The sequence below is a fragment of the Lontra canadensis genome, unplaced genomic scaffold (assembly GCF_010015895.1).
Source record: "Lontra canadensis isolate GAN:19392208 unplaced genomic scaffold, GSC_riverotter_1.0 scaffold24, whole genome shotgun sequence".
In the NCBI taxonomy this organism is placed as follows: Eukaryota; Metazoa; Chordata; class Mammalia; order Carnivora; family Mustelidae; genus Lontra; species Lontra canadensis.
In genome coordinates this window covers 22,507,365-22,530,672 of record NW_022631018.1, presented here as the reverse complement: position 1 = coordinate 22,530,672, position 23,308 = coordinate 22,507,365, and the positions used below count along the sequence as shown (strand labels likewise).

The 23,308-nt window shown below is 56.0% G+C and overlaps 1 protein-coding gene across 1 annotated transcript in view; it reads right to left on the bottom strand.

The window, feature by feature from the left end:
* Positions 1–10,891, bottom strand: part of DPT (dermatopontin) — a 32,646-nt gene extending 21,755 nt beyond the window's left edge. Inside the window, exon 1 of the mRNA XM_032863087.1 lies at positions 10,584–10,891. Within this exon, the coding sequence (XP_032718978.1) occupies positions 10,584–10,888 (305 nt within the window). The 5' untranslated portion in view covers positions 10,889–10,891. The remainder of the gene's footprint in view (positions 1–10,583) is intronic.
* Positions 10,892–23,308: the final 12,417 nt, after the last annotated feature.

Sequence of the window (23,308 nt, the reverse complement as noted above, 5' to 3'; positions counted from 1 at the left end):
GGGGAGCCTGGCTCCTGAGAGACGTCGATGAACTTACACTTACAAGAATGCATGCACAGACGGACAGAGAAGCATCTTTTACAAAATAACACAACGTTATTCCTGCCACTTGAAACAGAAAACCCTTTATTTTACTTGAGTTTAAAATAAGAAGACGACAAAGAGAAACAATGAATCGATGAACTTTAAACAACGTTTCTCTTGCTCAAGGCAGAGCCCAGTTTGCACGGGACACTCATTCACTCAAGCCCTTGTACCCCCAAAGCCCAGGTGGGCACAGACGGCATAGATGGCATGTTGTATGGGGCACCCGTGGGAAGCTGGACCACATGCCCGGGTTCTCAGCACTTAGCGGGGTCTTCTTCCCACCCGCTAGACTGTATGTCGTCAGGGTGGGCTGGTTTGGAGTTATCCCCAGTGCCCACGGCACACTCCTTCCAGGGTGGTGACCGGCCAACTGACTGCCTCAGGTTCCCTGTAGGGACTTTTTTCCTGTCTTAGATGCTCTGTTCTATTTCTTCAAAGAAGGCAAACGCTCCTCTCTGGTCCACAGACCCTCCCTCTTTCTTTCTAGCTGGTCTGCTGAGGCCTCTGGGCGTTGGCCCTGTCATCGTCACGGCACCTTCCTAACTAAGTTTGGCTGTGGACACTACGACCATTTCTTCCCTTGTCCCTCCTCCACGACTGCTTTCTCCCGGCTCTGGCCCAAATCTCACCAGTGCCCGAAGGCTGCCACTTTCTGTTGGATAATGGGGATGCTGTGTCCACCCTGCCTTGTGGGGGGTGGGATCTCTCACAAGTCCTTCTGAAACCAGCCCTCAGCTCCATCAGGTTCTCTGTGTTTCCCACCTCCCAGCCACTGGTCAAGCTCGCGCTCACGAGCAGAGCAGGACGGTGTCTACGTGTCATGGCGTGACGGTTCCGGAACACAGCCCCATTTCCCAAGTACAGATAAGTTCCCAGTAAATACAGCAGATAAATTAAGAATAAGGAAACTGGATTGTTGTCTCTCTCCTGCTGATCGGAGAGAGGGACCTTGCAGAGACACAAACTATAAAACCAGTGATGGTTTCTTTGTAATTGCTGGAAACGACCGCGTGGATTTGACGAAACTGGTATTAAATATACTTCCTGTCTCTGAGCAGAAGGCATCTGACCTTTTCATCCATTTATTATGCATTTACTCATTCATGCATAGCTACACTCAAATATGCACGTATTTGTCCATCCGCTCCACACACTTTACCCGGCTGCCCTTCTGCACCAGTCACCACACGACCGTGTTGAAGGCACCGAGGAGTAGCTTGGTGTTGGGCAGCCTCGCGTCTCAGCCGGACTTGCCTGTCCCTGGGATGTGTTAGAGGTTCTGGCGGACCCCAGACACAGGGATGGGAGATCAGGAATGCGGGTTAAACTGTGCGTTGAGACCCGAGCCCCTGACCCACTAACCTTCTTTGCTCTAACATTGCTCACGGCTCATCGGAAGTCGTGCCACTTTGGAAAACACCTGCCCCACTTGGGACTGTGATTGGAAAGGATGCTCGGGTCTGGGGCAGTGTATAGTCCAAGACAGCCTGTCGCATCCTCCTTCTAGCAGTGCGAGTGAGAGCCGTTCAAGAGGGAGCACCGGAAGTTGTAAAGGGCTTCTGCCATCCTCCTTCTTACTATCACAACAATTCTGGTTTCCTCCAAAATAGCCCTTTCGAGACCGAGCCAGGCTGCGGTTTCCCTGTGGCTGTTGTTCCATTGTCTGGGTTTATCCTGTGGGGACAGTGTTCCCAGGGGGGTGAGTTCCCTTAAGTAAACATCAGTGTAGCAAGATAAGCTGAGCTGTTTCATGGGGTACAACCCCAGCTCCGTGAATTCCCGCTGGCTGTGAGCCAGGCAGCTGGCCCCTGACCCTGTGCGGGAGTGTGTGTGTCACTCCCGCGCACACCACCTTCGATGACGCTGCCCATGAAGACCAGAGAACCGGGCGGAGCTCCCCTCCTGCTCCTGTCCCGTGGCCTTCCCCTTCTGGGAGAGTGAGCGCGCACGGAGTTTGGTAAGGCATGTGGTCGACGCAGGAAGTCACTCCTTCCAGAACCGGACTTTTGCCGGGGCACCTTGTCACACTCGTGTGGGGATCAGTGAGCAGAAGGCTAAGAGCGTGGACGGTGCTGCTGGCCCAGGCTGCAGTCACCGCTGGCTGTCGTCTTGGGTGTAGGCTCTATACTCTGTACTGGCCTCAGTTTTCTCTTTCGTAGAATGGGCATAATAATAGCGCACAGTCGTTTAAGTTACTGAGACGACGCACATGGCTCCTGGCGCTCGATGTGGCATTTATTAGTGTCACCTGCTTTCATTTCGTCCACTCGACAGCCGCGACTGTGAAAGCTGGGCCAGAGCTGCCTGGTTCCACATCTCCAGTCGGAGCAAAGCTGGCGGACTCCAGTGTGGCCCTGAGCTGCTGATGGCCGGCACGAAGCTCCCGGAGGCGGGCTAGGGAGCTGCCGGCACACACGCCCGCGGCAGCGCGCATGTGTGAGTAGATGGTGAAGACCTTAAGAGGAAAGGCAGCTCCGTCCTCAGGTTGAACCCCCCTCGGTGCCCCGCACGGCAGCTCTAGCAGGTGTCTGACAGGAGAGTGGACGGACGGGGGCCTGGTCAGGCGTCTGCCGTCCCCAGGGGCACAGGTGACACGGGAGAGCCCCCACTCCGATCCAGAAAGGGCCCTGCCGCTCCCCCCAGGAGTTCCCAGGACGCAGAGTGACTGAAACTCTCCGCACATCACCTTCTCCCTCAGGAACCAAGCCTGCTCCATGCCTGTCCCTTCTGATCACCGTTTTGTAAAAGCTCCTTATTGGACCAGACTCGCTCGCGCACGTGGCCCCAAGCGGCAGGACCGCAGCCAAGGGGGCCGGCAGGAGCGAAGAGGGTGAGGGCGGCCGTGAGCAGGAGGGCCGTGGGGCCGCAGCGGGGGCCGGCATCGGTGAAGCGACTCAGACTCCGTTTTTAAGAAGGGGCGGGTGGCGAGCCATGGCACTGGTGCCCGCAGAACCGAGTCCGGGCGCCGACTCCCTGGGCCGCTGCGCCCCGGCCGAGCGCAGACGCTCCCCGCCCTTCGGAAGCTGAAGGCTCGTTTGTTTCACAAACCGGGTCGTTGTGGGCCCTGCCCCACCGGACGGAAGAAACCTTCTAGAAGGCGGGTCACAGGCAGCTAGTAGCCCTCCCCCGACAGCACGTGGGGACCTGCTCCGAGAGGGCGGCCTCCCGTCGAGGAAGCGGCAGGCCGGGTCCCGCCCGCGCCCTGTCCTTGCCACGCTGTGGAGCCTCACCGGAGCCCCATCTCGGGGAAACCGGGAGAGCAGGACCCGGACGCGGTTTCCTCTGAGGCCAAATCTCTGCACGTGAGCTCTCGGGGCACAGCCTTGTGTCAAGACCGTCCTCTGCTTCCAGCTCATCCCCTGGCCGGGGTTTCTCTGTCTCCTGGAGTCCTCCCTGGGTCCGGGCTGTCCGTCAGGCCGAGTGACGGAGGCTAGGACCGGCGGGGGTGCCCATGTCTGGTCTGGCTGGTGAGCTCTTCTGTGGGGTTTTAGTCCCTCCTCACAGTCTCGGCTGGTTTGGGCCCAAACTTACAAAAAGTTCAAGCTCTTACGGCGACGGGTCTGTTGTAGGACAGGGTAAAGCAGCGCCCTCTGGGTCAAGCTTCCACAGTCACATCGAATGGGCAGGGGCACGTTGCGCGGTCTCTTTCCTGCAGTCCCACAGACGTGTGCTGTGCTCCAGGCCCTTCAGCCGGTCTCCATCCGGCCAGCAGGGTGGAGTAAGAGCCACTGGGGGACACCATGTGACACAGCCTCCTTTACTCTCCCCAGTTTTCCTCCCAATCCAGCTTGATGAGGGCTTAAGTTCTACCAAGAGAGACTCATTATTTTAGAATAAAGTTTTGATGCCTCTTAATTCTCTTTTCCCCAGAATAAGCCTAACTCAAAAGCATTTAGAACACAGTCCACAGGGTTTCAGAATGTTCGTTAAAGCTTCCAGCAAACACTCATCGGAACTACTCTCTGCCTGGTTCTGTGCTTGGCCTGGTACGCGCTCACACCTGCCACGGCAATACGGGTGTCGGAGGGAAGGAGATCGGCACCACAGCCAGAGAAGAGAAGCGAGAGACCGGGTGTGGACTTTGGGACAGGCAAGTGGCAAGGGGAAGCGGCAAGAGGCGGTCTGGGGGCAAGGCGCGCCGGTGCCGTTTCTGGAGGTAACTTCCACCGCACAGGGAGGACGTGAGCACTTGGCCTGAAGCGCGCAGCGCCGCCCGCCTCTGAGGAAGACTCTCCTGTCTTCTCTGCATCTGGTTTCGAGTCCACCTGCCTGTCTACCAGGTTTCCAGACGGTGATGCACAAGGACCTGCTGAGTAGCTTCTCTGGATGAAAGAAAAAAACAGCAGGACAGAGGAGAAAAACATGTTCTTCCAAAATACAAACTCCTGCCCCGTTTTGGAAAAATGCGACCAGTAGAGACGATCCCAAAGGCATCCGAGAAGATCCAGATGATCTTATGTGACATATTAATGTCCTGAGGTCCGTTATGGCTTGAGAGCAAGCCGAGGTCAGGTGGGGATCTCAGGCTCGGGACAGGAGCCCACGGACATCAATTATCACATTTGCTAACCCAGAGATCAAGCAGTGCTCAACATCTCTGAAAATGTGAGCGATATTCACGACACTCATAATGCACGCTTAAGTCTTCACAGATCGTAACTGAACTACACATCCCTAAGCAAAACGGTAACACCAGGGGCCGTTGTAATGGACCAATTTACATTTCATCTGCAGCTTTTAAATGGACTGTGATGTCTGAGTTTAGTTTCCACAGAGCGGTCACGAGAGTAGAAACAAGTAACCCTTGTCAGGGACCTGCCGCGCCGCGCCCGGTGTGTGCTCCATGCCATAACCCCCGCTCATTACTTCAGTCACCGAAACCGTCTCATGGCACAGGCTTGCCTAGCCAGTTCCCGCCTCCACCGGCGTGTGACCTTAAGGAAACGCGGATTTGAGACATTATGTGACCCTCTCAAGGACACACTGCTGGTAACGCCTAGATGTTATGTCACTTACTAACGTCTTTGTGGAGGTAGAAACGGGCTTGGGAAGATGACACAGCTTGCCTCAGCGGTAGTAGGGTGACATTTGGAGCACTGTCCTGTTTGGCTGCAAAAATCATCTTTCCATTACTTTAAAAGAAAGATCTCGTAACTCTGGGGAACCTCTTATTTAAGGAGAAGATTATGTCTGGCAGGCACGTCCTCAGAGGCAAACCTTCTGCTGAGATTAGTGAACATTTGCCATCCTTATGAGCACAGCCAAGAGCCATTTTTGCAAAACTCGAGTTCCCCCAGACAACTGATTCCTAGGACTTAGAAGAAGGGTGACCGTGATGGGGAGTTGGCAAGAATCCCTCAGCGGCCATCACCCTTCTCCCACACTCGCCTTCTTGCCCCAGAAGTCACTCTTCTGGGGCTGCGATATTTTCTTGAGCCTGGCTTTGTCCAAGAACCGAAAGGAAGCCAACCCTTCCATCGGCCAGCAGCACTGGGGCATCGAAATGTCTGGCTTGGGCCTCTCCCTCTGCTGCTCACCCGCTCCCAGCGGCCAAGCGTCCCGATGCTCTGAGCCACACTCCCTCCTCCGCCAACCCGGGGTATAGAGGTGCCGCTTCCCCGCAGCACCGTGAAGATCAAGTAGGACTAGACTGCGAGTGACTCAAGGCCACAGACCACATGCCATTCGTCCTCACGCTCCGGGAGTCTGGCAAAATCTGTGATAATAAGCATCTTGTAGTGAGTGAATGAGCAAAGGAGCGTATGTTTATAAACCAGCCCGCACCACAGAGACTAGGCCTAGGGTGATAGCACCACACGGAACGCACCTGTTTCAGGGGTTTCTCCGTCGCCGACTCCCTGGGCCTTCACTCCTCCTCCGTGATGCGAGGACGCTGCTGCGGCTGTCTCTCAGACCTCTCCTGGGCTCAGCTTCTTTGGTTCCGCTGCTGTTTGCCTTTAAACTACCAGTGTGGGTCCTTGTTTTTAAAAATCCTTTTAGATTGAAGTAATCTTAGATGCACAGAAGAGTTGTCCCCTGACCTTATCTCTCAGAACTCTGGTTCCTAGATCTGCGCCGAGGAGTTGCTGTCACTGCAAATGTGCCAGACCTCATCTGGGTTTCCTGTTTCCTCACGAATGTCTCTTTCTGTGTGTGTGTGCATGTGTGCGTGTGCATGTGCACCAAGATCCACACCAGAATGTGGCATTCGGCCCATGTGGTTTTTGAGATAAAGAGCTCACGATTGTACTTTTGGACGTTTACCAGGACAGTAAGATTTGGGGATCGTGGAGATCCAATAAAGAATTCATCGGAGGTAAGTGAGTCCGACGTCCTCTGTGCACATTTCAGAGAACCTCAGGGAGTCTCAGGGTGACCAACACAACTAGCCAGAATGCGAGGCCAACAGTAAAGCTGGGCCCTGTAAGCAACAGGACACCGAGAGCCGAAACTACGAACCAACGGTTTCCCCGCAGGCGCATCCGCGGGCTTCTCTGCTGGGCGTGGTGCGGACACTGGCTGGGTTGAACCACTCTAAACACTGGCTAGTCTGATGTAGGGGTGCGGCTGCATTTAGTGGTCCTACTATGCGCCGCATGCTCCGGGCCCTGGGGAATATTCTGGGCCGTGTCAAGTAAGACAGAGTCCCTACGTCAGTAAAGCTTGCTGGAAGGAGACGGACAGTCCACAAGCACCGGTCAGGTAATGACGGGGCCTCCGTAGCAAATGCAAAGCAGGTCGGGGAGTAGAGGGTGGGAAACCTGGGTTTGGACAAGGTGGTCTGAGACTCTCAGAGGAGGTGGCACTGTGGGCCTGAGGGCTCAGAACCGTGAATCCGGGGGTCACTCACGCGACCCAGCACCTGGTCTTGGGGAGGGTCAGATCATGGAAACCCGAGCTCCCGTCCTCTGTTCTCTGCTTCACGGGGCCTTCATGCTAACCTGGCGCTGGGGGCCTCCTCCTCTTCGCTGCCGCGTGGCTTGCCTCTGACAACTTCGCGAGCCTCAGGTGTCCGCCCCAACGGAAGCTGCCATTTAAACACCTTCCCGAGCTCCTCTGGAGCCCCGGGACCCCGGGAGCGGGAGAGGAAAGCAGGTGCCACGGCCGTTCCTTTGAATTAGGTCCACGTAGCCCGGCTCGGCCGGACTAGCCGCGAGCGCTTCCGGATGCGCGAAGCCACAGGCCGCAGGCCACGGGCCGCGCCGTTCACTTGGAGTCCCGCCCGCTGCCCCTGCACGGGGACGCCTGCCCTGGTGACCGCTGCGCCTTCCCTTCCTCCAGACCGGGGACTCGGGCGCTCAGGGCCGCCGGCTAGGAAGGGATGGAAACTGGGGTGTCCTGACTCCACGGCCAGAGCTGCCCCTGCCACGCGGCAGCTCAGCCTCACCCACCACTCCCAGCGGCGCTTGCCCCACGCAGGACCCGCATGCCCCATAGCCTGCGCCACATCACGCGAGAGAAGATTCCCGGAGAACAACCAGGCAGGCCCTGAAATGGCAGAGCGGTGCCCCCGGGCTCCGGGGGCCAGCCGGTGCGCTCCGGAGTCGGGCACCCGAAGAGGAGGTTTTCTCCCGAGAAACTGTAGCCGACGGCAGGGTTACGAGCCGCTCAGCCGTGCTCAACACCCCTTTCGTTTATTTATTTTTAAAGATTTCATTTACTTATCTGAGCGAGAGAGAGAGAGAGTGAGCGGGGTAGAGAGAGGCTCTGAAGCAGATTCCGGGCTGAGCGCGGAGCCTGGCCCGGGGCTCGATCCCACAATGGCGGGATCACGACCGGAGCTAAAGCCGAGGGTCCGACCCTTAACAGACCGAGCCACCGGCCGCCCCTGGAGCACATTTTAAGTCTGTGCTTCCATTCACAGGCGTATTTGCGGGTCCTGTGTCCCGTTGTCAGATCGGCACCTGAGCTCCTCTCCCTCCTGAAGCAGACCCACAAGGGGACCCCGGGACGGGACCGAGCCAGAGTCCTGGAGCCGCAGCTCTGCCCCCAGAGCAGATGTCAAGCCCAGGGCGAGTGGGACGGCTCGTCGGCCGAGGAGCAAATCCTTTCCTTCCAGACTTTTCACTGAGACCGGAGTTGAAACTCAAACCAATAATCATCTAAAAAGCGCTTTTGTGGTCATTGGTATCAGACCTGGGGCAGTAGAGTTTTACTGTAAAGGAACCGTTTTTCATGTTTGGGCATTTTTTACTCTGTGATTAGCAGAGTAGGAGGCAGCAGAGGGTGGAAAGGGAGAAGGAAAACCGTTGAGTCAGCACAGCCCAAATGTGGGGGAAGGGGGGAGAGTGGTCTCGTCTGTTAGCCTCTCCCTCGACTCCCGCCGGCCAAACAGAATCACGTCGCGTCCACTCCCTTCCTCTTTCACTTTTCTTCCAGCAGCCTGGGAGCTCCGGACACAGCAGGCGCAAGCTGGCACGTTTCAGACTAAACACCAGTTGCCTTCTCTCCCAGCAGGGAGACGCAAGGGTCAGAGCGCGAGAGAAATCCAAGTGCACTTTCCGGGCCAGACGAGCGTGGGCTACGGCGGTTGTGGATTCTTCTGAGGTCATGCAGCGTGACACTGATTTTCCACATGAGGTTTGAGCCCAGAGAGTTGAACCCCTGGAGCAAGGTCACGTGGTCTTGGAGCCTGGACCCGAACGCAGGCCTTCTGACTCAGAGCCCAGAAATCATCTCCAAGCGCCGTTTTCCCTTACGGCTCTAAAAAGGGGCATTAGAGGGGGCACCGCGCAGACAGCAGCCCCTGCTGGGAGGACCAGGCCGAGCCGTGGGCCTGACTGTGGGCATCGCAGAGGCCGGGGGTGGGGGCGGGGGACGGGACTCCTATCAGAGGAGTCTGGGTCATTAAATCCACTGAACAGAGACAGTCGGGCAGACAACGAAGGCCCAGGAAAGGGCCACACCTGCTGCTGCGAGTTTGACCCACGTCCCGCCCGCCCCCGAGCTGGCTGGGCCCCTCCTCCGTCACGGTCACCACGCCGGCCCCACTCCTGCAGGCTCAGCTTCCTCTGCGACCTCGCAGCTCCCGTCCCCCGGGGGACGCCCTTCCCTGGGTCCAGCGCCGGCCCCTGGCCCACAGCAGGGGGGCAGCAGGCGGTCACGTTTCTCGTCGCCGCGGCCGAGCTCATGCACTTCGGGGTTAAGATGCTCTGGATCCGAATCCCGGCTCTGCCACTTCCTGGCTGAGGGGACCCCTGGGCCTGCAGACCGCAGTCTGGCTACGCAGAACAACTTAGGATTTGTTCTGAGCGCTGAGCTGATCACGGCGCCAGCCCGGGGTAAGCCCTCCCCGAACCGCGGCCGTTGGGACGACTCAGAAGTCCCCTCTCTTGCCGGCCCCTCCACACGCATGTCAGCGCCCGTCCCTCTTGGTGTGTCGTCATGGTGCGTGATCCCCAGTTTCACCACCCCCAACCCGCTCTCCGCCCCGTGCTTCTGGAACCCTCAGAGAGCCCTGCTCTGCAGCCTGGACCAGCCTCCCCCAGCCCCCCTCCCTCACCTCAGCCCCCGGGCCCCTGGCCTCCCCGCCAGCTGCCTGCAGGCAGTAGTGCTGGGACGGTCCTGACCAAGCTCCGGGCCGGGATGGTCACGCCCACAGCGAAGCCCCAGCCTGGACCACTTCCCAGCACTGACTGGCAGAGTCCGTTTGGGCGAGAACAGCACGACCCCTAGAAGTCTTTGGGAAACTACTCTCTGGCAGTGAAACCCACTTCAAATTCACAGAGAGGAGGATCTCAGCTCTTACAACCCCGAGAGCATGTTTTTACTGGGGCAACAAAGACTTAATTTCCCTCTCTTTGCCTCAGCTCCTTTGTCCACTCTTCCCCAGTCACTTGTTTCAAGTCCGTGTTTCTCAAACTGTCCATGTCCCGTTGTTCACTGTCCCCACACCCTCTCAGACCAACACCGTCGTAAAACAGTACATAAGTTACTGCCAAATGAAAACGCCATTTGGACATCACAACAGTGTTAAATTGTTGTCTTTAAAGTGTCTTTGGGGCGCCTGGGTGGCTCAGTGGGTTAAGGCTCTGCCTTCGGCTCAGGTCATGATCCCAGGGTCCTGGGATCGAGCCCCGCATCGGGCTCCCTGCTCAGCGGGGAGCCTGCTTCCTCCTCTCTCTCTGCCTGCCTCTCTGCCTGCTTGGGATCTCTGTCTGTCACATAAATAAAGTCTTTAAGAAAAAGAAATTTGCAAAGTGTCAATTTCTGTACTTCTCTTTTTGCAGGCTGGGAAACATTTCGCAGACCCATGGACGTCCCTGGACCAGACTGAGAGGAGGGCTTGATTCTGGAAGGAACAGAACCTCAGAGGAGCCCATCTGCTGTGGCACTCCCCATCCTGGGTTTCTGTCTGTCCTGAAGGCTGCTGGGCAGCAGGCCTGCCCCCCAGAGAATGAGTTCCGGCCCCCATCCCTAGAGGCTGGGGTCGAGGTGCCCCCAGGGGAGGGATGGCTACCACGGCCGACCCCCGGCCGCGCGCAGGCTGCCCTTACCACTCCATTCCGGCTCTGTTGATCTCCTCCCACCAGCACTCCGTGGGCGCCCCGAGGCCCTGCGGCGTGGGCATGCAGGCGTAGTTCCACTGTCGGTCCGAGCCCTCTTTCTTGTTGAAGATGCTCCTCACGGCCACCACCACCTGCCCGTGGGGACACTGGTAGCTGAAGCCCTGCCGGTTCAGGTTCACCCACCCGTCGTCGCTGTAGTCGTGGTACTGCTGGTACGGGTACCCGTAGTCCCCGTACTGGCCCCAGGCCGCGGACAGCAGGGGCAGAAGCAGGCAGAGCACAGTGAGGTCCATGCTGCCGGGCGCGGGCAAGCACTGTCACCCGGGGCCGCTGGGCTGACCGTTTTATGCGGCGGCCGCCGACATGTGGCCAGCAGATGTGGTGAACGGGCTCCAGCTGCTCTGTGTCATGGTTCAGGCAAGACTCTGGCGTGGAGATCCCGGCCGCAAGTCCACCAGCTCATTTTAAGGTGGAATTCTAGGAAAACGTAAGGAACGTGCAAATGAAAGAAACGCCGTGGAAAGAGACCAGCTCTGCAGACAGATGATACCGGCAAGCGCTTCACCCCCGCGGAGGGCTCCCCTCCCCCGGCAAGCCCCTCCTGTGTTCTCCCAACTCGCCTTCCGGGACCCCCAGACTCCCGGAGGGATTCCAGAACACCCAAGTCGTGGGGTGGAGGGAAGGAGTCATTACGATTTCTGCAGGGCGAGGTGCCTGTTTCTTTTAGGTTCTCAGCCCGCTGCCTCTTGACCGTCAGCGTACGGCGTGCCGGCCTGCAAGGCTGCTCTGGGAACTGTCAAGTCACACACGGAGGTGCTGTGGGCCCCAGGGAGGGGACGTTCGGGACGATCTCTGCCCTTGAGGCTCCTCCGAAGCTGCTGGAATGGGAACTGGCCACATTTACAAGCTGCGCTCTGCTCCCAAGTGTGTAGTGAGTTTAATCCGAATCATCTGAATTCGTCCTTCAGAGTTTTTGTTTTCCTCCATGTTCGTGGTTTTCTTTGAAGTATAATGTACAGAAAATAAAATTCATCTTTAAAAAGAAAGATTTTATTTGTTTATTTGACAGAAAGAGGGAGAGAGAGAGAGACCACAAGCAGAGGGAGCGGCAGCCAGACTCCCTGCTGAGCAGCGAGCCCAATGTGGGGCTCGAACCCAGGACCCTGGGATCATGACCTGAGCCAAGGGCAGATGCTTAACCGATGGAGCCACCCAGGTGCCCCTGAAATTCATCTTTTAAAATATTTAGCATACAGTCATTTAACCAGTACCATAACTGAGACATAGAACAGGTCCACCAACCCCCACCCCCCAGATCCCACTTATACCCCTCGATAGTCAAATCTTCCCCAACGCTCTGTTCCTGGGAATCCCTGATCTACTCTGTCACTACAGTTTTGCTATTTCCAGAATGTCCAGTAAATGCAGTCGTACCTCAGTGGTCTTTTGTGTCTGACTCCTTTCCCTGAGAATAGTGCTTTCAAGGGACGCCCGAGGGCTCAGTCGGTTAGGTGTCTGCCTTCAGGTCAGGTCATGACCTCAGGGTCCTGGGATCGAATCCTGCATCGGGCTCTTTGCTCAGCAGGGAGCCTGCTTCTCCCTCTGCCTGCGTGTCCCCTTGCTTGTGCCTGTGCTCGCTCTCTCTATCCCTACCAGAAAATTGCCATTTTTCTTTACTTTAACCATTTTAATAGGGTAATGGGTTTCTAGTGGTATTTCAGTGAGGTTTTGATCTGCATTTCTCTAATGACTGAGGATTTTGAACATTTTCCATGTGTTTATCAGCCACTGTATGTCTTCTCGGTGATTTAGCTGTTCAGATCTTTTGAGCCCCCTGGGTGTCTCCTGGTGTACAGTGTATCTCATTTTTCATCAGGGTTGTCCTTAAAGAAGTTTCTTTAAATGATCTCTTTGGCCCCCTGTGAAGCTTATTAAAATGCAGATTCCTGGGCTCCACCCCGGAACCCAGTCAACCATAGCCTCACAGGGGATGCCCAGGCACCACAGCTAAAAACAGTTTACCAGGTGATTCTTGTTCAAACCAAGTTAAAGAACCACTTTCCTAAAGGAATGTGGAGCTGGGGAAAAAGAAATCATGCTATAAATCCTAAATCCCACGTCCGACCCACAGCACATTTACCAGATGGCATTCAGGCTGGATTAATCATGATGACCTTGGGGGAGAAAGAACGTCCCACACAGGAGGAAAGCAGGTGTGTGTGCACGCGCGTGTGTGTCCGTGTGTGCGTGTGTGTGTGTTTTGGGCGTGCAGCCTGCTCTGAGGTTATGGTTACCAAAGGGAGAGGAAGAGGCTCTTGGCTGAACAGGGAAAGGAGCCTCGGTTTTGTTTCCAGCATCATCTTTTCTCACCACTTCATCCCTAAGTAACTGCTCACCACTGGCCGCTGGGGTCCTCCAAGCTTAGGGTGACCCTTTTGATTTTTAACATGCTGGAGCAACCATTCTCAAGCTTGTCAAAACTCAGCACTCAAGAATTACCTGGGGAGCTTGTGAAACACACCAGGGTCTCAGCCTCATCCCAGACCACCCAGACCAGAAGCTTTTGAGCAGGGCCCTGGCTCCCGTATGAGTCTCACACGCAGCCAGCTTTGAGAACCACTACCAGAGAGGATCGAGCGACTGATTGATTGATTGATCGGTTTTCCTCCATCCTTTCCCCTGGAGGTTTTAAATTATAGCCTCCTGCTGCTCAGAGGTCTCTCCTGCATTCTGGGTATGACGTCTGAGTAATCCTAACCCTTAAAGAACTCCCAGAGGCAACCAACACAAGCCCTCAAAGCACTTATCTTGACGGTACATTCATTTCCCAACCATTCCAGGGCCTGCCTATTCCCTCTTCTGGGCAGACTCTCTTGTCTTGCCACTCAGAGACACCGGCTGGACTCCCTCCAATGTGCAGAAGTAAACATCTTAATAGTTTAGGCCAGTCTGGGTGTCGAATCCTGTTACGTGGAGCAGAAAGTGTCCCAACTTACGCGATGGCTCGGGGATTCCAGAAACTGCTGAGGGCTTTGAGCTGCTGGAGGCCTCACAGAGAATGGTCTTCCCGAGCGGACATTAGGAACCTGTTAAACCCGTGTGTACGTTACCGTGCACTTTCAACTAGGGAATCTTGTTATCTCTCTCACAACCTTATAAAGTCTACCAGTGAGGCAACATTGGGTTCATTTCCAGATGAGGGATCAGAGGGCCAGGGGGCATTTTGGCTCTGATCTCTAGAGCTGAGAGGGTCCTACCTGCCGGTAGCTCGGGCCCATCCTGGGATTCCTTTCCTTATTCTGTCAGAACTGCAGTCACGGACTGTACGTCAGCACTTAGGACGAGCTGCCACACAAAGTACTCATGAGGTCATGAGTGCTACTGAAGTCCATCTGAGTCCAAATCATTCGTTCTCTTCCAGAGCCCACACAGGAGTGACTGGACTATCTCATTTCCTAGTAGTAATGAACCCGAGCTATTCTGGAGAGACTCAGCCAATGAGCTTTCCAAAGCCTGGATGATGAGGATGAGGATGAGTCACCTTCTTCTCCTCCTTCTTCTTCTTCCTCTTCCTCCGGCTCCTTCTCACAGCTTTGCTGACCTACAGCTCACATACCACACGATTCGTCAGTTAAGCCACGTAAGTCCACGACTCCTGGCGTAACCACATTGTATATCACCATCAGCACAGCCAGTTTTCGAGCACTCTTGTCGCCCAACGAGAACTCCCGTACTCATTAGCAGTGACTCCCCGTTTCTCGTCACCCGTGAACCCTGGGGAATCACTAATCTACATTCTGTCTCTACAGATTTGTCTAACCTGGACACTTCATGTGGACAGAATCCTGTGGTCTTTTTTGACTGTTCTGCCACTTAGTGTAACAGTTTTCAAGCTCCGTCCCTGTTGCATCATGTGTCAGGACTTCATTTCTTTTTGTTCCATGGTGTGGGCACCCCGCAAGCTATTTGGCCACTCATAGCTTGGTGGACATTTGGGTTGTTTCCACCTTTTGGCTATTGCCAACAATGTTGTTATGAACATCCACGTGCAAGTCTTTGAGGGACCATAGGTTTTCATTTTCTTGGATATACACCCAGGAGTGAAATTGCTGGGGTGTAGAATAACTCTGTGTTTAACTTTTTGAGGAACTGCCAGTCTGCTTTGCAACACAGTCGAACCACAGCAGTGTGCAAGGTGTTCCAATTTCTCTACGTCTTCACCAAGACTTTTAGTAGGTCTGGCTTCTCCGGAAAGCTGTGGAAAGCCACAGCCACTCTGGTGACACTTTTTGGGGTCTGGATCCACTCCAATCTGGTAGCTTCCTCAAAGATGTAATTCCTTCTCGAGAGAGGCTGAGTATACTCTTTTGGCCTGATGTCCGTGGGGAGCCCCCAGAATGATCCTGGAATCAACTTAGCCCTCTGAGTGAGTTATTTTTACACTTTCTGGATTGGAACAGATCTCGTTGCACGTTGGCAAGAAAAACAGTGTGTACTCATGGTGTCACTCTCGAGCAGACCGAATCCACTGCGGTATTCTGGTAAGACCCGTTGGCTCCATGGACAAGCTGTGGGGAAGGCAGAAGTCATAGCTCACTGTGGTGCTTGGATGAAGGCGATTGCCCCAGATGAGCAAGCAGACGCTCAGCCTGAAATATTGGCTGGAAATTATGGGAAGATTCCATTTTTGCACACTTTCTTTTTTCCCCTTTTAACTACTGCCTATAACCGGGATGTAGCTGCAGCTCTCTGTACAAGGTCTTTACACACATACTGTGAGGAACTCCATGCCACGTGTCTGCCCCAGAAAGAACAGTTTCTTTCCCATCCGTGTTCTCTCCCCAGAAAGAACACTTTCCAGCTTCAGAGTTTAGCTGAGGAAGGTCTTAAATAGCCTCTGTGTTCCCAGGCTTTCCTCTTGTCCCTCCAGCTCGCCACTCTTTGCATGACCCACTGATTTCCTAAGATCTGTGGGGCCCCCACCATTCTGCCACTTAGAGGCGAGCCCTGCGAGCTCCCAGTGAGGTTGAAGATGCTTGCATTGGAGGCAGTGGGAGAAAGAGTGAGAACCAAGGTTAATGAGAGGGGAGGGGGAGGGTCAGGAGCAGATAGAGCACAGAGCGCCTACTGTTGCTGGGACCTCTGCTGTGACTTTACGTGCGATTGGCCAGTTCGTCTTCCCACAGTTCAGGATCATCATTTTATGGCTGAAGAAAGTGAGGCTGAGAGGGGATTGGTATCTCACCCCAATTTTTACAGATGGCACAACGCACAAAGGGGGCTTGATTTCATCAGTCTGTTTCTTCTAATGATCCGATTCTATTATCCCAAGTCCCAAACGGTCATGACGGGACTTCAGAGCTGGGACAGATGATCCTGAAATGAGCAGAGGTGCTTGGCATCCACATATTTGGGTCAAAATCCTGGTTCTACAAAGTAAACTAAAGGACTAAACCAGTTTTCTGACTTTGGGAGAGATCTTTGAGCCAGGTAACTCTCTGCTGTCCTGAATGCCGCAGGATGTTGCCAGCATCTCTGGTCTCTGTCACTCGCTACACACCAGCAGCACCTCCCTTCCCTATGACGTGACAATCAAGAATGCCTGCAGACATTGCCAAACATCTCCTGGGGGACAGAATCCTTTCCGGTTGAGAACCATGGAGTAAGACAAAATCTGTTCGATGATCTGTAAGACGGGGGATGACCACAGGACCTGCCCCTCTCCCCGCCATGAGACTGCTGTGACCAGATAATGAAAGACTGGATAATGGTCTTGCAAAGCCTTTGTGGATTGCAAAGCTTGCCCCAAATGTAGGTTGTCATTATCCCTCAGAGAAACACTAGCCACTGAAGCAGAGGCTCGTCATGCCAAGCAGTGGAATGAGTGCCCGACTCTGCCAGCAGCCCAGTACTCCTGAGCACGTGAGGGCCAGGAGGAACTCGTTTGCGAATGGTGAAGCCAGGAATGCATGTTTTACCACCCAAGGGCTTCAGTGCTCCACACGGGTGAGTGCAGGTGGCAGAGGCCACCGAGAGAGTGAGTTTGCAGATGTCAGGAGGACAGGGCTGGGCACTAGAGGCAGAGAGGGAGGGAGGAGAATTCGGGAGGTCTGGGAGCAACAGGCAGGAGGAGGAGGAGGCTTCATGGTGGAGGAGGAGGTCTTAAGTGATGTCACTCCAAGCCGAAGTTCCTAGTTTCAAAGTGGCTTTACGACTGCTCAGACCTGGTATAAACCATGCCACCCAGCAGGGAGAAGGCCCCCAGCACGTATTTATTCTCTTCTACTTTCAGGGCTCCAACGAGAATCCGTGCACCTTTGCATTGATGGCGGTGGTGAAGAGGGCTTCACCAGTCCTCTTACCGCCTTTGAAATGGAGGCTTGGGGAGGTTGAGTCCTGTCCGAGGTTACAGACATACTGAGTGACAGCGTGTGGATATAAACCTGTGCCTCCCGGTTCCACGTGGGGGGGAAGCACCCTGTCTCACTCTGACCACCCAGCGAGCCCTGCCAGGTTTCTCAGGGCGCTGCTGGACCAGTCAGAGGCCCATGAACCGGACTTGCATGGAAGTGAGGCAGCCCATTCTAGAGTGTTCTGGAAGATCCACGTACACACGTTTGCCACGCCCTGTCCTCTGACCACTCTGACGGCTGTGGCGCTGGGTTTGGGCAGCAGAAGTAGCCTCCCTGGACGGCCCTTCTCCTCAGAGGAGACGGCATTCCCACTGTCTCTGCCAGGGGCTACCCCAGCACCGCTGTCTCCCGCTTCCTCTGATCACACCGGCTACCCTCCCGCTAGGATCCGTGCCCTTGACGCACTGCGGCAACTACACCCTTGGACTTCCGTTTGGTATTGGTCAGTCCCTTCGCCTCTAGCTTTGGGTGCTGGCCGCGGTCACGGAGGAAGCCCACCGCCTTCCCCAGGCCTAGAACACGCGTCCGCCGCAGATCAGCGATTCCGGGTGAGTCCGCAGACTGCGGCGTCACGGCGGGCGAGGGACGCGCTGAAGTCAGCCCTGCTAAAGCAGGGGCCCTGGAGACGGCCTGGACTCCGTGTTTGCAGCGAGCTCTCCCCGGTGACCTTTATGCACCCCAATGTCTGGAACGGCGGGCTGCGGTGCATCTGCATGCCCTGAGTCTGTGTTCTTCCCGCATGCGGCCGCGCCGGGCAAGCCTCCTCGGCCAAGAACCCAGCCACCGTGCGGGTCCGGCTGTGGCCTCTGCGCACACGGGCGGTGTGCAGGGCTCTGCGCTGGGACCCCCTTGTGTGGAGCCCCGACTCCCGCCCTCCACGCAGTGACGGAGCAGAAGGGAGAACGGCGGCTCTGCCCCCCTCCCGGCCCCGCAACAGTCTGCGGCAGAGCCGACCTCCACCGCTCGCCCTCCCGCTGTTCGAGGGCCGCCGTGCCCGCCGAGGGACTAAGACGGCTCCATCCACCGTGGGCCTCACCTGAGGGGAAGCAGTGGCAGAGCCACAGCGTTCCTGCCGTGCGCGCGCGTGTGTGCGTGCACGCGGGGGTGTGCATGTGCGTGGGGGTGTGCACTGCGTGTGTGTTCGCGCGCGGGTATGCATGTGTGTGTGCGCGTGGGTGTGTGCACGCGCGGGTGTGCATTGCGTGTGTGTTTGCGCGCGGGTGTGCGTGTGGGTGCGCCAGCGGGTGTGCATGTGTGTGTGCACGCGCGGGTGTGCATGTGTGTTCGCGCGCGGGTGTGCATGTGGGTGCGCCAGCGGGTGTGCATGTGTGTGTGCACGCACGGGTGTGCATGTGTGTTTGCGCGCGGGTGTGCGTGTGGGTGCGCCAGCGGGTGTGCATGTGTGTGTGCACGCACGGGTGTGCATGTGCGTGTGTTCGCGCGCGGGTGTGCATTGCGTGTGTTCGCGCGCGGGTGTGCGTGTGGGTGCGCCAGAGGGTGTGCATGTGTGTGTGCACGCGCGGGTGTGCTCGCACACGCACAATCACACATACACGCACGCAGCGTACTTTGGATCTATCGCGGAAATTAGGGCAATAAATACGAGGAAAGTGCGGGCACAGAGTTGGGCGCCCCATAAAGGAGACTTTGTCACTTTGCAAGACGTGTCGCTTTCTAGGTCTCTTCTCTCGTCCGCCCGGTGCGGGGATGACTCACGGCCGCACGGACGGGCCTTTCACTCCCGCTCCCGGGGGCTGGGCCAGTGCGGCACCGAGGACGCCGGAGGTGAGAGGAGCCGCGCGTCACCAACTCCTCGGGCTCCCGCCTGACGGCCCCGGTGGGCAGCGGCCGCCTTCGTCTCCTTGACGCCTGGGCTTGTGCCGGCTGCTCCCGCTTCTGAGGCTTCGGGTCACCTGGGCTCTCCCGCCGCCACTTCGGGCCGGAGCGGTCCGCGCCTTCCAGCCGCCGCTGGCCCCGAGGGGCTCCGTCTCGACCCGCTCCGCCCGCGCCTCTCCGGTGAGTTCTCTCCGGCCGCGCCTCCGGCTTCCCGCCAGGACGCGGCTGATGGAAGCGAGACCCGGCTGGACCCAGCGCGAGACCCCGAACCGGGAACGGCCCCGGCATGGGCGCGCGTCCCGCGCGGTGCTGCGAGCTGCTCCCGCGGAGAAGGACGTGCTCGGCAGCCGCGGGTCAGGAAGCGTCGCGCGGTCCCTCCTCTGGGTGAAGGCGGCCTGACGTCCCCCGCGGTTGCTCCGTCCCCGACTCGGACACGGCTGCGACCCAGGGCCCACCCTTGCGACCTGCTCCCCTCGCGAGGTCAGAGATGGATCTCGTCCTTGACGACACGCTTTCCCTCCCTTCGGTTTGTCCTTCTGTGCGGGAGTCGGGCTTCCCACCAGGCAGGCTGTGCCCCGGAGCCCGTCCCGAGCACAGGATGGCGACATCTGCGGACCCGCGCAGTTGCTGCGGCACGTTGACGGCGCAGAGTTCACACTCGCTCTACTACGTGTCCCCTTCGCGCTCAGGACGCCCCGCCACGGTGGTGCGGGGGGAGCTTGCCTGAGGTCACCCCGGGCAAGCCTGTGCGAACCCAGAGCTCACGCTCCCGGAACGACCGCGCGCTCTGGACGGTAACCGGACCACAGAGGGCACAGGACGTGCAGCTTCCGGGGCTGCCCTCGGAGCGCGGCGGGGCCGGAGTCCGCAGGGAGCTTCCCGGCCACCTGCCAGGAGGCTGCGCCCTCGTCCTGCTTCTGCTCAACTTCTGCGCTGGGCCCAGCTCAAGTCGGCTTCCTGGGAGGACCTTTCGAGCGCGTAGGCTCCAACGACTTCCATCTCGCTCCCGCGACGCGGTGTGCAGCGCCCATCACTGTCACCTCTCCGTCTTCATTCGTGTCATTTTGGGTGACGTCTGACCTCTCCCGTGGGACTGTCGCTGCTCCAGCAGAGTGAGTTCTGTGCGCGGGTTTACCCCTGGTGTTTCTGCAGGACTAGCCCCATGCCTGGCACACTGCGGGCTTCGACAAGTGTCTATCCGCCGTTTCTTGGACAGAAATCAGAAGATTGGATCGAATGCTCCCGAGGGCCCTTTCAGCCTTTGACCCTATAAATACCTTTAAGAGCAAGGGTGACTTCTTTTTGTCTGATGTCTCCCAAGATATCAAATTCAAATCAAGGCACAGCTCAGAAATTGTGGTTTTTCTGATTCTTGCTGTCTGAGGATATCCAGGTAGCTGCTGTCGGCCCAGCGGGAAGGCTGGCCGGCTGCAGGGGCTGCCGCATTCGGGGGGTGTGAGCTGACATCTTCTTGCAGGGAGGGGTGAACTAGGCCAACATCAAGGGAGTCATACTCCTTATCCCTCAGAAATGCTTCCAAGAGTAAAGGAAGCAAACTGGAAACCACGTGGCCACCCTGCTGGCGACATTACAGAGAAAATGATCCACGATGAAAAGTACACTCTGCAGAAAATTCCAGGAGATGGACTTGGGACAAAATGTAATTCATGGCATGAAGAGACAATGAAGTTGCGCACTGTGCCATGAAGTGACCAACAGCACAACTGAAGGGGAAGCCTCTGGTCGCACACCAGTGCAAAGGGCTCTGGGTCTTTGACTCCATGCTTTCTAGAGCCCCAAATGGACTTGGTCTCTCTTAGGCGGGGCATGTTTACCTCTTTATTTCACTGAAACCGATAGCAGTGGTGGTTTCCTGAGGCCTGGGGAAGTGGGTTAAATAGTGTCCTCCATACCTTTCTGTCCCCAAAACCTCAGAATGTGGCCTTAGTTAGAAGAAAGGTCTTTGCAGGTGTGGTCAGTTATAAGAATCTCAAGGTGAAACCATCTTGGATTTAGGGTGGGCCCATTGGCCAATGACTGGTGTCCCCACAAGAAGAGAGGACACAGACACAGAGAAGAGGGTGATGGAGACGGGGACAGAGACTGCAGTGAGGTATCTCAAGCCAAGAAACACCAAGGAGCACCAAGGATTGCCAGGAGCCAATAGAAGGTCTGCAGAAGCAAGGAAGGGTCCTTGCCCGGAGCCTCCAAGGGAGCATGGCTATGATGATGCCTCGATGTCAGAGTTCCAGCCTCTGGAAGGGTGAGATGACAAATTTCCATGGTGTTAAGCCCCCAAATTTGTGGTTGTTTACTGCAGCAGTCCCAGGAAAAACATCTTTAAGTTCTAGGAGTTCTGCCACTGTGGTGAGAATTGCCCCCCCTTGCACCCCTGCATGAGACACCATCGCCACCAGCCTTCTCAGTTTCCCTTAAGTGCCTCCTTCTTCCTCTCTGACAGCACTGCACCTGCTGCAAGTGGCCCTTCCACATCATCACTTGGGTGCAACATCACAGTGTTGGTCTCCTGAGCAGCTGCTGAGCTGAGGGACTGTGTGGGGTAAGGAGCCCTGGAGGCGAGGGGCACCACCATCAAAGGGGAATAAATGGGACTGAAGAGGTCCTCCCTTCCATTGACTGCTCTGAGGTACATTTTCTCCTTGCAAATGTTCTGGAGAAGTCCAGGCTCCCAGGGAACATGCCTGCCCATGCTTCATCTCATCTAATCCCACCTCACCTCACCTCCCCTCACCTCATACCACCTCACCTCACCTCATACCACCTCACCTCACCTCCCCTCATCTTACCTCCCCTCACCTCACCTCATCCCACCTCACCTCACCTCATCTCATCTCATCCTCACTCAGGTTTGCATCCCCTGCGTAAAGCCTGAAGTAAAAGTTTTATTGCTTACCTCAGGCTCTGAGTTTTAGCCAACCCTGGGAAGACATGGTGGCATAACCAGAGAATATTAATGAATGTCTCTGTGTTTTGGTTTCTTCCTTTGTAAAATGGGAAAATTAATAGTTCCTCCTCGTACAGTTAGCGTGAGAACCAAATACGTCGGCATATGTAAAGCCCTGGAAAGCCATTAGGCACGTAATAAGAGGTAAGCAACGCTAACCATTCCAGGTTGTCAGGAGATTCGGGTTTTGATACGAAGGTAGTAAGAATTCTCCATTAAACTTCAATCCTTTAGGAACAATCTGATAAATTATGTAAATATCTTACTTCAAAGATGTCAGCAAAAACAGAAAACAAAATAAAACTGGAAGACAAGAGATAGAAAGCTAGCATGTGGGGAAGAACGGTTTGTGGGAAGGACCTGAGAGAACAAATCCTGTTTTTGCTAAGTCACAGTTCATAATTTTTTTTAAAAATCCTGATTATCACAATGGAGGAAAAAAAGTTTCCTATTCCTTTTCACAAAAGCAAAGGGTACTTGGCTTAACCATGCGAGCAAGGCTGTCAGCCGCAACCACTACTGGATGGAACGAAGTCGCCACCCGCACGGCTCTGCGCCAGACGCAGGACCAGGCTCTTCGTGTTCACTATGTTTGATCCTCACGACAGCCCTTGGGATGGGACTGGACACATGGCAGAGATGAGGAAACGGACTCACAGGAAGGAGCTAGGAAATCGCCCACGGTCCCACAGTCGGGTCGGAGAGCACACGGGATTTGAACTCCAGAACTCTGACTTCAAAGTTCATGGTCTAGACACAAAACCAGATGCTGACTCAGGGGTGGGAAAGCACCCAAGGAGTGGGGTCTGAAATGTTAATTTCCCCGTAGACGTAATTTCCCCATAGACGTAGATCCAGCTACGTGGACACCTTGCCCATGGGACTGCATAGTTCTGGAAGCAGGTCCTTGAACAGCAGACCATCCCCAGCGCTGACCCTGTCAACGCCACCCCCCAGCAACGGAGTCCCATGGCCTGCAGGGGTCCCTCCTTGTCTCTGTGTTGGTTTGCCTTAGGGACGTAGGAACCCCGTGTCCTGGCCTGGTGATGATGGCTTAGCCTGTGTGTGTGTCGGGGAAAGGCCAGTAACTTTCCTGATAACAAGAACCAGCATTTTCCCGTGGCTAATCGGAAAGGAACGAAGCGCTGTAACGTGGGTACATCCCTTCGCGCTCCTGGGATAAAGGACATTATATAAGCATTACTATTGTGGTTGGAAGGAAGAAGAGCTAATACAGGATTTTCAGGGCTGAGTGGAGGCTCTCGTCAGGGTCACGGGCGCAGCCTCTGCTGCTTTCCTTTCGTGGCCGACATCAGCATGGTTCAGCTCGCTTGCAAGTCAGCTCGCCAAGACGGCAGTCGGACGGACGGACGGTGCCAAGGACAAGAACATTTCCCCGGGGTGTGTCCTCAGCATGTACTCACATTCTTTAAAAGGTGGATATGATACGAGAAAGTACCTTGTGTTAGGAGGAAAGGGTTCATATCGCCAACATTCGA